At 37.0% G+C, this 13661-nt stretch overlaps 1 protein-coding gene across 1 annotated transcript; it reads left to right on the forward strand.

Moving 5' to 3' along the window:
- Positions 1–199: 199 nt before the first annotated feature.
- LOC104548399 (HBS1-like protein) lies at positions 200–12762 on the forward strand (the record flags this gene model as incomplete). Its single annotated transcript, XM_010194411.1, has 10 exons — positions 200–346; positions 800–874; positions 1643–1760; positions 1948–2016; positions 5626–5730; positions 7496–7586; positions 9213–9321; positions 9872–9972; positions 10889–11033; positions 12114–12762. Coding segments are annotated over 10 exons (972 nt in total), but the record flags the coding sequence as incomplete, so codon positions are not given.
- Between the last annotated feature and the right edge of the window lie 899 nt (positions 12763–13661).

A 13661-nucleotide genomic window follows, 5' to 3' on the forward strand; every position in this document is an offset into this window, starting at 1 on the left:
AGTGGTCCGGCAATGACCTCAGCCAGCTCACCAAAGATGGCATAGCACAGATAGGACTGAGCAGTTTCAGTTACGTTTGAAGCACATTAGGATTCCTCATGTTTAAAGTGCATTTTGTGTGAAACTTTGCTGATTGACATATTTGCCTAGATTATTTTCATATCTTAACCACTTTTGTTTGTATTTTATTTTAATCCAGGCTGATGTGGCTATTTTGGTTGTGGATGCTAGCAGAGGAGAGTTTGAAGCAGGGTTCGAGACAGGTGGACAAACTCGAGAACATGGATTATTAGTGCGCTCTCTTGGAGTGACACAGCTGGCTGTTGCAGTCAATAAAATGGACCAGGTACATGCTTGACTTTTTCATTTAATTGAAGGGCTTCCATTGAGGATTGTAGACCCTAGATTTAATGATCAATATTGTGAAACAAGAAACAATACTTCATTATTATCTTTGATTCTCAGCTCTGTCTCTTCTGTTTAGACTTTACCATACTTTGCAATACTTTTTTTTTTATGAGTGTATTTTCAAAGTATAGCAAAGGCTAGTTTTGGTGTTACAGTGAGTAGGGGTCCCTCTTCTACTTGTGAAAATCTCACATGAGCAGTTAATCCAGTGACATCTGCAAGGGCATTTTGGTCATTATTCAGGTCAAGACCTCAAGAGCGTTATTGAAACCTGTAAAGTGTGTTAAATATTACTAGTTGTATTCTAGGTTATTACTGTGTTGTGCGTAGTCTTGCTGAATCTGAATTTTGTGTAAACAATTTTATTATCATAATCTGCCTTCTATTTTAGGTCAATTGGCAACAGGAAAGATTTCAAGAAATTACAAGTAAGCTCGGCCAATTTCTTAAGCAAGCTGGCTTTAAGGTAATGTAAATTTCTGAGGTTTTTGTTGCTTTGTTTGGGTGTTTGGGTAGCATGAGCTTTTCTTACAGTCAAGTTATTTTGTGTCACTTTCCTGCTACTACTATGTGCACATAGTATAGCAGATTCCTTTTCTTACTGATAAGGGTGTACAGTGACTCCTGGATAAGGCTAGTCAGTTCTTTAATACTCCTTCTGTCATCATCATTGTTTAGGTCTGTTGAATCTTTGGGGCAGTGACCTCATTTGTATTTTCTTGGGATTGTTGTCTACAAAGCAGAACAGACCAAGAATGATCTATCTCAATGTTTAGGATTACATGAATGACAGTAGAGAGTTTTATACCAGAACAGGTGTCAGTGTGGATTGTGAACTCATAAGAACACTCCATTTGCCATTCAAGTTCCCACTGCTATTCATCTGGAATGGCTGTGGCCTTCCTGAAATTCCTGTGATTAAACCAGGAATTCAAACTGAAGTTTTGCCTGTCAGGTATGGAATTGGAGTTTGTTACGTGAACTCAGTTTCTAGTTGTCATGCTGTCATCATGTTTAAATGTCTCCAACTCTTCGTTGGAGCACTGATCAGGCAAGATGTAAACAGGAAGGAAATTGATTCACTGAGTAATCTGCTTTTTCCAGGGTAAATGTGAATGTGCCAACTGTTTTTTTTATAGCTTAGATGCATAATATTGAAAAAGTGCACCTCTTGCTTCTACTGGAAGATCCTGTCATTAATGTATGCTTAACTTCTGTTTGTTTTCTTAATTAGGAGTCAGATGTGGCTTATATCCCAACGAGTGGCCTTGGTGGTGAAAATCTGGTCACAAGGTGTCAGTCGAGTGACCTCACACAATGGTATAAAGGAAAGTGTTTGTTAGAGCAAATTGGTGAGTGCACTTTTCCTAATTTAAAAACCAATGTGTCTTAGTCCTGCGTATGTCAAAACTTATTTTGGAGGGAAATGTGGGACAGAGTCTTTGGAATGCCATATACTTGATTTGCCCCTAAGTGAGAAGTTGTTGAGATAGTTATTGAATACAGAAATTCTAAAAGGTTTTATCAATTTATTTGCAGATTCTTTCAAGCCACCACAGAGATCAGTGGATAAACCATTTAGGTTGTCTGTTGCTGATGTTTTTAAAGGTTGGTTGTTTTTATAATATTTTCACCGTTTCACTGATGTTTCACAAGTGTTGAAAAAAATGACATAAAAATAAGACTTAAAGTAGGAGCTTTATTTGTATCAGTAGTCTTGAACAGGAATAGTAAGTTTTCAAGATTTGTTCTTTGTCAAATTTTAGATAGTACTGCTGAAGGAGAAACACACTGAAAAAGAAACTGAAGAAGAAAATCTGCATGACCAGCCTGTTAGCTGTGTAATGAGTTGATGCTTTTGTGGGACAGAATTTGGGAGTTTCTCTTTCCCAAACTGGTTCCCTTTGCTTAAATGAGTATTTCTCAAACTTTCTATGAGTGTGACTTTGGCGTCTTTTCCCATCCACTTCTAGATTTTAAAAAATTTTGACTTGTTCCTTTTATTTGCATTGTTGTAGCTGCAAATAATAAAAATTTGGAGGAATAAGGTGGAAGAAAAGGGGAGGTGGTGAGAGTGTTATAACCAGCCAAGGATTTAATGAAAGGCAGCTGGCTATTCCCTAGCACTTAATATAGAGATGGACAGCAAGTATCTATAGCCAGTTCTTATTCCCTTTGTCTAGAGAAAATAGACTGCCTTGAGCCCTTAAGGTTTCCATAGTAAACATGATTTTTTTTTCCAGTTAAATGCATTTACATTTACAGGTAATTTAGAAGAAATAAGGTTTGTAACTCCCCCCCCCAGGCAGCTGGCTATTCCCTAGCACTTAATATAGAGATGGACAGCAAGTATCTATAGCCAGTTCTTATTCCCTTTGTCTAGAGAAAATAGACTGCCTTGAGCCCTTAAGGTTTCCATAGTAAACATGATTTTTTTTTCCAGTTAAATGCATTTACATTTACAGGTAATTTAGAAGAAATAAGGTTTGTAACTCCCCCCCCCCCCCCCCAAAAAAAAAGGAACCAAAAGTAAAGAGACTAGGGAATGCCGTGATTATGAGGCCAAATATTGATAAATAGCCAACCAGATGTATTGGTGAAGCATGTAGTAGTGAGAGAACTAACCAAATTATGGCCCTCATATAGAAACCAGAGGCGTAAAAGAGCAAGTTGTGCTAGGAGTTTAGAGGGAAAAGTATGGGCGTGAAGCCACTTGAAAAATTACATAGGTCCCCTGAGAAATGGTGCAAAGTAAATGACAGCATGATTTGATATGTTGTAAACATTTGTAATCAATAGAATTATTAAAATTCATATTTTAAAATAAATGTTACTTTTTATATATATATATAAACAAACAGACCAGATCAAAATACTGCTTTTAATTGAGAAAATCAGTTTTGTGCAATTTTCTTGTGGGTCTTTGAAAAAAACAGTAGATGTTGTATGTGCCCTGAGTTAGCTGACTTAAGATACTGTAGCCATAATGTTAAATACTGAAACCCTGCATGAGAATTTACCTTAGTGTGTAACCACTAGTTTTGTCATCTAGGCCATCACTAGACTTTTTTTTTTCTTTTTTAAATTTTGTGAGCTGTGGGAAAGTATGTTAGGATTACTGATTGAGATCTTTCAGAATATTATCACAACTTTTTCATAGCAATAATCATTTTTGTGTTGAGCTAAGTTTCAGAAAATGAGCAATTTTGGCTAAATCTATGGAAAAGTCTGGGTTTTTGCTAAAGTATGCAAAAAAAAATAATGGCTTTGGAAGGGACTCAATTTACATATACAGGGTTTATCACTAAATGTGGCCTTTTAGGTGTTTTTTAGGCTATTTTTTTCTTATCTTGTGATCTCAAAACTTAATTAACGTGGATGCCACCAGAGGAAGTAGCTGCAGGTACGAGTACATGAGGCAACAGTTGTTCTCGGCTCTATTCCAGTGCCTGTGCGTGCTCAGAAGGAGCTGTCCATTGAAGTGTGTAAAAAGTGAGAGTGCTGAGTCTACTCTTACATAGTTTGGAAAACCCCTTTCTTTATTAAGGTTACCCACACATGTGATTCATCCACTTCACCCTTGTTTTAGCTGATATCCTCCATAGCCCTCCTAATATTCTCTCCAGGCAAACTGTATTGTGATCTAAGAGGTCCCTGTAAATTCCTTCACCGCTGCATCAGTCCCTGCTTACCTTGTTATAATGCTGTCTAGGGTATGACTTGACCTGACTTAAGAAAAGCCTTGTCCAGCAGCCAAATCCTGAGGACAAAGGACATGTCCTGGCAAAACTGGAGTACCATGATAAACAGAAATCAGGTCGTTTCTTTAATCTCCTGATTCTGTTCCCCATTATCCATTTTGTGTTTGCATTGATTTCATGGGGACCTGTCAGAACTTGAAACTTTGCTGGAAAGAATCACAGGAGAGAGAGCAAAGCTTCAAACACCACGCTGGTTTACCAAGCCAGAGATGGTGGTGATGTGAAAAAGAGAGAAATGGTTCTTGGTTGTGCTTGGGAGTGGTTGGGAACCTGGAACCATTTCATGTTTCTGGTTGCCTGCAAGTGCTTGAAGAGCCAGCTTCAGGTTGTTCTGTGTGCTGTACTGAGGTGGTATTTGGATCACAACTGGGGGATTCTTTTCCTAGCATGTATCTGCTTCAGTTTTTTGTTCTTTTGACATCCAATGTCATCTGTTAATCGACTGCATTCATCTCATTTCCTGGAATGAGCAGAGGAAAATTAGCTTGCAGGCATACTGGTAATATTTTTCCAGCTGGATAGATGAAAGTATTCATCAATAATGGTGATGAATGCAAAAGAGCAAGTTGGTACTGTGTGACCTCAAGACTTGAAGCCAACTTGCTCTTAAGCTTCAAATTAAGCTTTTAATCTGATGTGACACACAAAATACTAAGATGCTTGCTTACCACTGAATTGTAATGTTCAGCAAAATATATATTTGTAGTTTGTATGAGTACTGAAAATGTCTGCAGAATCACTTCAGAGGATTCTTTTTTTAGCACACCTGCAAACACATGCTAAGGAGATGAGGAATTTCTTAAGGTCTATGTGCATAAATGTGCACATCTATTGAAAATAACTGATATATTCAAATAATGAACAGAGTATTTAGGACATTAAAGAAGAACTTTGCAGATCTTTTATTCAGAAATACTTAAGTCATCCACAGTTATAATAGCTCCTCATGTTAAATAGGACTGAATCGATCTTTGACTTTCCAGTAGTAAAAGTTAAGTGCAGACAGAGCATGTAGGATTCTGAGTCAGTTAAACAGTAAATGGCATAGGAATTTGCACCTGTATGCATGAGAATTTTTATGAGAGGTTTGTGGTATGTGTTTTTATCTGTAACTGTAGTGAGAAAGTGCTGAATTAGATAAAATTGCTAGAAATTAAGGGACTTAATTTGCTATTGAAAAAACTAAAACATTTCTTCATGTACGTACATTTGTTTAAAGGAAGATATTTCTCCCTTAGCTCTGAAAAATGTAACATCTAGAGGTTTTGAATTTAATGTTTCATTTTCGTTATGATGCACAGCTGGCTAACTTGCAAGTACTGAATGCTACTGAGAGGGGAAAAAACTGGTCTTCATTATATTAAAAACTTATCTATGCATTGCTGAAGGGCTAACTTGTGATGGGAAATCGACCTTATTATGAAGTCTTTTAAAATTAATACTGTGTTTGTTACAGACCAAGGATCGGGATTTTGTGTGACTGGTAAAATAGAAGCAGGCTATATTCAAGTTGGAGAACGACTTCTGGCAATGCCTCCCAATGAAACTTGCACTGCAAAAGGTACAGTCTTCAGAAGTGTGTTTACTTTCAGGTCAATACTGGGCTAGAAGCAGTTACTGAAATGGTAACAGACTGTCAAACTGATACTAACTGTCAAACATAACATGTGAAAGCATAAAACGAATTTCTTTAGATGTGACTGTGTCCGTATAAATACGTCTATGAAGAGCATGTGAAATCTTGCATGAGGGTTTTTTTTATACCTTTTTGTACCTTACCAGATACTCCAAATGTTACAGCCTTATTATTTTTGACATTGCTTTATAAAAAACTTGTAAAAACATCTGAGTTCCAGCAATGTCTATAAGAATATGCAGTACAGGAATCATTAATATTCAGCTTTTCTGTGGAGTGTTACTGCTGTTAGGAAGTGTGAGGATGTTGAACAACATTCAGAAATTAATCTTAGGAATTAGATGTGAAAAAGCTTGAGAATTAAGTCTCAGCTGTTTGATGTTCATGAGATTTGCCACCGATCCTTTCGTTATATACCAACTTTCAGGATATAATTGTCCTGAGCAACTACAGGAGAGAAGAAAATTGGATTTAAATTTCAATACATTTGATTTTTGAAAAGAGGAATATCTAAGTCAAGACATTAAATGTTTATCTGTTTCCTGATTAAGCTTGCTATCTTTGTACTGCAGTTATTTTTTAATATTCAAACAGAAAGATAAAATTACGGTTTTCCTACATTGACCAATGAATAAAAATTAAGCCCTCAAAATAAATGAATACATTTCTGTGGCTAACTGTTTAGCCTGAATTCAACAGTGTACTGGTTTGACTGTCCTGTTCTGTTCCAGAACCAGCTCATTCAGTACTAGTTTGGGAAGCTCTTCAATGTGCCTGTTTATATGGCTGTATGCACATTGTTTGCATGCCTAGGCGTGTTACAGTAATGTGGATGAATGTGGGTATCAGACCACTGTATGGGTATCACTCCTCTGTTTTGGGAGCAGAGGAAGTAGCATGAAAGAAGATGTTTTGTCTGAGTATCCCCAGTGTTACAGTTCTATGTACTGCTTCTCATATGGCGGAAATGCAGGTGAAGGTTGGGTGTATTAGTTCATTAAGTATATATTATTTATATTTAATGTTAAGAAGATATAAGTTAATTTATCATAGTAGTGTGCACATTAGGATTTAAGTTTTTTTTATTTCAAGAGGCTGAGGTTCACTTACTCTGTGAGAATGACACGTATATGTGAAATAATTATCAACACTACTTAAAAAAGTGACTAAAATACATCAAAGTTAGAATTAAATTACTTTTAAAGATACTTTCTAATAGACACAATGTCGTGAACGAAAGGCATCAGTTACGCTTTTTTTATGAAAGAGTCAGCAAATCCACTTAAGGTAAATGAAAGTTGACATAGTAGCGTTAAAGTATATGAAAGATGCGGTCTAGGGTGTGTGTATGCCTCAAAGGATGGGTGGGGCAGATACGGAGATATTTGTACTACGGCATTTTCAGGACTGCGTCATCTGCACTGTGTGACAAGTGCCAGGTCCCCTCCGCTGGCTTAAATAAAGCCATGTTATTGTGCAGGGTGGGGTGAAAGAATAGTGAGTCCTCACCAAGGGGGGTGAAAAATGCTTCCTCAGTCTTCTCAGTTAAAAAGCTTTTACTCTCAACCCATTCATACTGAAAATTGATGAGTAATGGTTGATGAAGCACAAATGGCCCAAACAGAGCTGTTTGTTTGTAACTCAGAACCTAGGTACTTCACTGTGAGGTTCTGTTCTTACTCATTTCCAGGAATCACACTGCACGATGAACCAGTTGATTGGGCTGCAGCAGGAGATCACATTAGTCTCACTTTGACCGGCATGGATATCATCAAAATCAAGTGAGCAGAACTGGGTTTCAGTCTAAGTAACGGTTTGTTTTTAATGAAAAGCTTTATAACTATTACACTTAACAATCAGCGGTTTACTTGAAGAATGATGTGGCTACCAGGATATTTAAAACCGAAGTGATGCCTATCACCTGGCTTGCACGTACAGACGTTGGAAACATCTGCCACATGTGCAACAGCAGCCTCAGAAGAAGACTGTTAGTTTTCATACTTTGCCCTAGTGCTGACACTGGTATCCTTCAAAACCTTTTTCCTTAAGAGATCACCCTTGGATGTTTTAATTGCTGAATTAAGTAAATCCTTATTGCTAAATAAAACAAAACATTTTTGAAGAGCTTATCAAATCATAAATCATGTTAACAAAACACATCCAAACAACTGCCCTTGCTTACCAGTAAGTAAATCTGGATGAGTGGAATTGATGGAAGCTGTTTGTTCAACACATTTAGCTGCTTGTAACATTTGTTTTGGTAAATGTTTTGCTGACTCTTTTTTTGGGAGGGGTCTGATACATTCAGTGAGACATAGGAAATCTGTGTCTCTTTCAGTCTATAGGTTTCAAGCTAAGTGTTAGCCTCAAGCTTTTTGGTGTCAGTTGTTGTTCAGGCTACGAAATTGGATCCATAATTGGTTCCATTTTCTTACATTCCAGTTGGACTTGAGACAGCAAACTTTCAAACTAGTGTTTGAAAAACTCCTTGCATTGATAGTTTCGCAAATTTATGCTCTAGTTTTAAGGGAAAAGTGCAGACTTTTCTGTACTGCCAGTTCATAGTGGGGTGTGATTCTCTGTGGTAAATGGTGGGGGGGTGGGGGAAAAGGCTTGTTCTACTTGTTGAATGAAGGCTTGAGTCAATTCGTTACCCTGATGTCATTCATCTTCTGGAGATATATTAGATTTGTCAAGAAAACGTATCAAGTTTAAAGTCCTCTTGATATTGATGAAATTTGATTACATCTCATGTATACATTTAATCATGCTGTTTATCCTCCTCAGTCACGGTTTTCTGGGTGAGGTTAATTTTCTTTTCATTTTAGATGGCTAAAACTAGCCCACTGTGAAAAAGATGTGTCTAGTCTGCCTTATTGACTTGTAATGAGCAACAGCTTTCTTTTAACTCAATGTGGAGATTTTTGGGAATGAGTGCTGCTGAGAGCTTACGTTTTGAGAGTCCTGATCATGATATTCCTTTATCCACAAAGATAATTGAGTTACAGGCAGCAGAACTGCAATTTTGGGCACCTTGCAGTATTTCGTGCTATTCATCTGGAACAATTAATCTCTGAATGAAAGTCTAATTCTTAAAGTACCTACGCACAGGAAACAGTGACATTTTTAGAAACTGATTAGCAATGGACGTAATTGTTCAGTGAACTAGACAGAGCTCTTCATGCATACCTGCAAAACACCATAGACATTGTCTAGGAATTAATTTCATTACAAGCTTTAATACACTGTTCCTGATTTTTTTTTTTTGGTTCTCTCCTCCCTGGATTATATCGAAGTGATGTTGTCTTTGCTTTGCTTGCCTTAAATATTTATATTTTTTTCAGTGCAGTGATTAACATTTGTATGTCCAGATACATATCAGTTTCTTTTGTTCACCTCTCTTGTAGCGTTGGCTGTGTATTTTGTGATCCCAAGGAACCTATTAAAGTTTGCACTCGTTTCAGAGCTCGGGTTCTCATCTTCAATATTGAGGTTCCAATCACTAAAGGATTTCCTGTAAGTCTCTCTGAAAGTTCCTGTGTTCATTACAGGTCGCTCAAGGTTTTTCCTCGCAATGTTTGACCCCCTGAGTATGAGAGGCTTTTAGCGTCCAGAAGTGCTTCTGTGTACGGATTCCTCTGTAATTTGAAGAGGATGCAAGGGGCTATGGTGGCTGCTTACGCATATTCTCACTGGCTTGTAGGCCATTTCAGAGAACATGATTTCCACCAGTTAGGCTAGGCTGTCCTTTAGAAAGCTCACGCCTTGTAAGATACCTTTAAAAATAAATAAAATATTAGTTCATGCTACAGAACTGCACTGAAGTGGCAAAAGCAAAATGCTTAAGAATTAAAAATATATTTATGGTGAACTAGTACATGAACTTTGTGTCATATCTGTAGATATCACAAACTTTAGGAACTAAAAGGAGTTACTGAGTGTGAGAGAAGTTTTATAAGCATTTGCTTAAAAAATCGGTCTTTAAGGAAGTTGATGTATTCAGGTATTAACACCTATGACTTCTGGTTATTGTTGAATGTTTAATAATGGAAAAAAATATTTTTAGGTGCTTTTACACTATCAAACCATAAGTGAACCTGCTACTATTAAAAGACTGTTGAGTGTCCTGCACAAAAGCACTGGCGAAGTGACAAAGAAAAAACCTAAGTAAGTGTTTTTAATATTTAATAATTACTCAAGAAATGGGCTGACTTTTGATTAATATATGGTATATCAAGCAGGTTCTATTATGAAGCAATAATGTGTTTACAAGAATATGCTTTCATTGTTTTAGCTGGTTTCATGTTTAGATTTCAGAGTGCTTTACAAAGTGCAAAACCTCCTGCTGACTTGATAAATGCTGAGTACCTGAGAAGAAAAATGACTTGCCTAAGGTCACTTGCCGAATTGGGAGTGAATCCTAGATCACCAGCCCTACGCTTAAAGGATTTTTAAAAATTTTTTACATTTTCTTCTTCCTGTAATAGCATACGATCCTTGGTATAATTCTGGAGATGGGTTTCTGTCTAAAATAAACTTGACAGTGGGTCAGAGAAAAAGAGATTTAGGGAGTGTTCCCATACAACTTAAAGTATAGTAACATCCCTTCAGTTATTTAAAGCTGCATCTGGATAGAAATGCTATTTGATACATACAACATTGTCAGAATAATCCTTTTCCAGAAATTGCATACCTGAAAGTGTTGCTGAAAGGTAATGGGAAGAAAAGTCATGACTTCTACAGAGCAGTGAACTGGCTCTTTAGTTGTTGGGTTTGAAACAAGCCTTGATTTCTACTAGACGTGAAAAAGCAGGTATTAATGAAATAATTAACTTAAAAGCAAATTTACTGAATGTAGTGGTGAATGCCCTTCCCTAGAAGTTTTTAAAGACTCGGATGCCTTTTTAAAAGGTATGCTCAGATGAATGAGTTTTCAGTCTGGTGGCTTGGGTTATACTTGAAATCAAGCTTGGTCGTTACACTTTTGGCTCTTTAAGTTGATTTTTTCCATTTATTCACTGTTGTCTTTTTCATTTATGCATGTGTAATATATATATAGAGTTTTCTGCTTATTTACCTACAGGTTCTTGACTAAAGGACAGAATGCTCTAATAGAACTACAGACTCAAAGGCCTGTTGCTCTAGAGTTGTATAAAGATTTCAAGGAGCTTGGGAGGTTTATGTTACGCTACAGTGGTTCCACTATTGCTGCAGGAGTTGTCACAGAGGTATGGCATTTTTGTAATGGATTTTCTGTACTGTAAAGTAACAGTGTTGACTTTCACACAGCATTTAGTTTTTATGGTTAAGAGCTGTTTTACACCTTTTGTCCTAAAAAGTGAATTGATTCTGCTGAAAAAGACACAGGTCTTCGGCAAGATGTGAGGAAAACTTGTCACAATTCTGTTCAATTTATTAGGAGCAAAAATTACTCTAGAATTTTTGAATGTTATGCATTTTTCCTCCTCTCTTGAGTGACATACATCGGTCTTTCTGAAATTTAATTACCTGTATAAATATACTGGAAGTAGTTTGTAAATAAGAAGTTTTGACCATTTTTACCGTGGCTAGTTTGGGTCCCAGATTCTTTTCTGTTGGCATTAAAGACAGTTGTACGTTTGATTCTTACCAGTGCCTGTAGACATTTTCTGATCCTGTGTAAGTGAAAGGAAGCAAAGGCTGTGGGACTAAGTAGACATGTTTTGCCTTCTATTAAGGAGCAAAAATAGGACTGTCCCTCTCTCTGTCACTTTGAAAAAATCTTGCTATAATTTTTGGATTAGAATTTAAATTCTAACTCTAGGCCTGAGGGCGAGGAATTTAATCACACTAACCAAGTTCTGGTACTGAGACTTAAAGCTGAGTCATTTAATGTCAGAACTTGGAACTAGGGCATGAGAATTTCTGACTTTTTTTCCTGTGTGCGTAGGAATGATGCGCTAGGTCTGTCAGAGGCTCTGGGCCTTATGAAGCTTTAACTTTCTTAACAATCTGTCTGGTCTTGAATAGGATCCAGAAATAGGGCTTTAATCTTGCACCCATTTTTCATTAAATTTAACTTGAAGTGAATGGGGTCCTGTTTAGGTGCGTGATGCCCAATGTGTTTAGAATTCAGGACTAGATAACTCTTTGATTGTTATTTGGGAATTGCTATTTCAGTACGTGTGATCTTGTTCCAGAGAATTTCAGAGCAGAGGGAATTATTTTTTCCAGAGCTAACTATAACGTGTTGAAAAAAGCTGTGATCATTTTGCATTTAGTACTTCATTTTTCACCATAGGTTTTTTTCCATTTGCTTACATTTTTAGATTAAAGAATGACCACCACAGAAAGTGGTGCCAGAACTTCCAACGTCCAACCAAAATGCAAAAGATATCCAAACTTCGGTTTAAGAATCCAGTTACTTCAGTTGAAGGAACAAGTGCAATTAACTGAGGAGAAGATGGATGATGACAAAAGCTAAATCGTGTGAGACACCTGCGGAGCCCTTCATCAGTCTCTCCCACTGCAGAACAAGATGCCAACTGACAAGGAACTGCAATTGTTGCACTACTCCATCTCAAGAATCTTATGTGTTTCTCCGTGTGGAATTTAGCCCTTAGAGCTTCATGGAAAAAATCTTAGAAAGTTGAATTAGAGAAAAAGGCAATGAATCATCATGAAACAAACTTATTACTTCCAGACATAAATTGTTTACATATTTTCTTTGATTTGCTTTTTTTGCTGCACATTATTTCAGTTAAGTAACTTTATTGGCCTAATATATTTTAGGGTCAGGTTGAATGCACGTTCAGTGAAAAAAAACCACACAACTATTTACTTTGGTTTCAAGAGAGTGGCATGTGGTGTTAGCCCAGGATTTTTTTTCCCTGTCCCAAAACTTATTTAAAAGAAGAAGTTTGCTCTTGTGTAGTGAAAGCTGTGCCAAGATTGGCTAATTTTATTTTTTAAACTGTAAGAATAATAAAATAGCTTTGTTGGAGCATAATTTTTGTCACCTTCATCTTTTGTTATTTAAACACTTCTATATTGTGTTAAATGGTTTTTTACTTTCCATATCGCAGACGTTTCAGTGTAAACTTATGAGTTAAAATGCGAAACTGACATGCGACTTGTCTTTCTGTGGAAAGAATTTCAGTTTTTCTCATGTGCAGCTACTGTGAACACACATCTCTTTCATCCAAACTTAGTGGTCTTCTGAACAAAAGCTGGCAGTTTAATCTTCCAGTGTCTGCTAAAGCCAGGTTGTTGTGCTTACTCAAGCTGGTAACTCCTTCCCGCTTTTCAGTAATGGGCAGGCGAAATCTCACAGCTGAAAAGAGGGTCCTCCTGCCACCACCAGTGTAAGCTCAGGGCAGACACACTTTACTACAACTTGGAAGGTTTTTTTTCCATAGGAAGTGTGAGAGGACCTCAGGTATTTCAGCACCTGTACATGAGTGTGTGGTGGAGACAACTCCACTTTGACCATAGTTAGTACAGTGGGGAAGGAACTAAAGTACTAACTCCAGTGCATCGGTCACTGGGGTTAACCAAGGTAAGGTTGTGCCCTAGGTAGTGAAAAGCAGAAAAAAGGTGGCTGTTATTTAGTTCAGAGTTATGTACGGTCCATACTTATTCTTCCCACGTGGTTTTTTTGGTGGATAGCTTTTTTTGCACTTACATGCTTTAGCTACAGTTCAGGAGATACCTGCACTTGACCACATAGATAAATTGTACTGCTGACTGCATGCACGTTTGTAAAAGTGTCAGCAGTGCTTTATGTGGAAATTACTTTTGTAAAGTCTTATGAATCTGAAATATCTGAAAACAGTTATTGCCAAAACTGAAGCTTATGAATTATCACTATTTGTTAT

This window comes from Mesitornis unicolor, unplaced genomic scaffold (genome assembly GCF_000695765.1).
Source record: "Mesitornis unicolor isolate BGI_N332 unplaced genomic scaffold, ASM69576v1 scaffold20641, whole genome shotgun sequence".
Lineage (NCBI taxonomy): Eukaryota > Metazoa > Chordata > Aves > Mesitornithiformes > Mesitornithidae > Mesitornis > Mesitornis unicolor.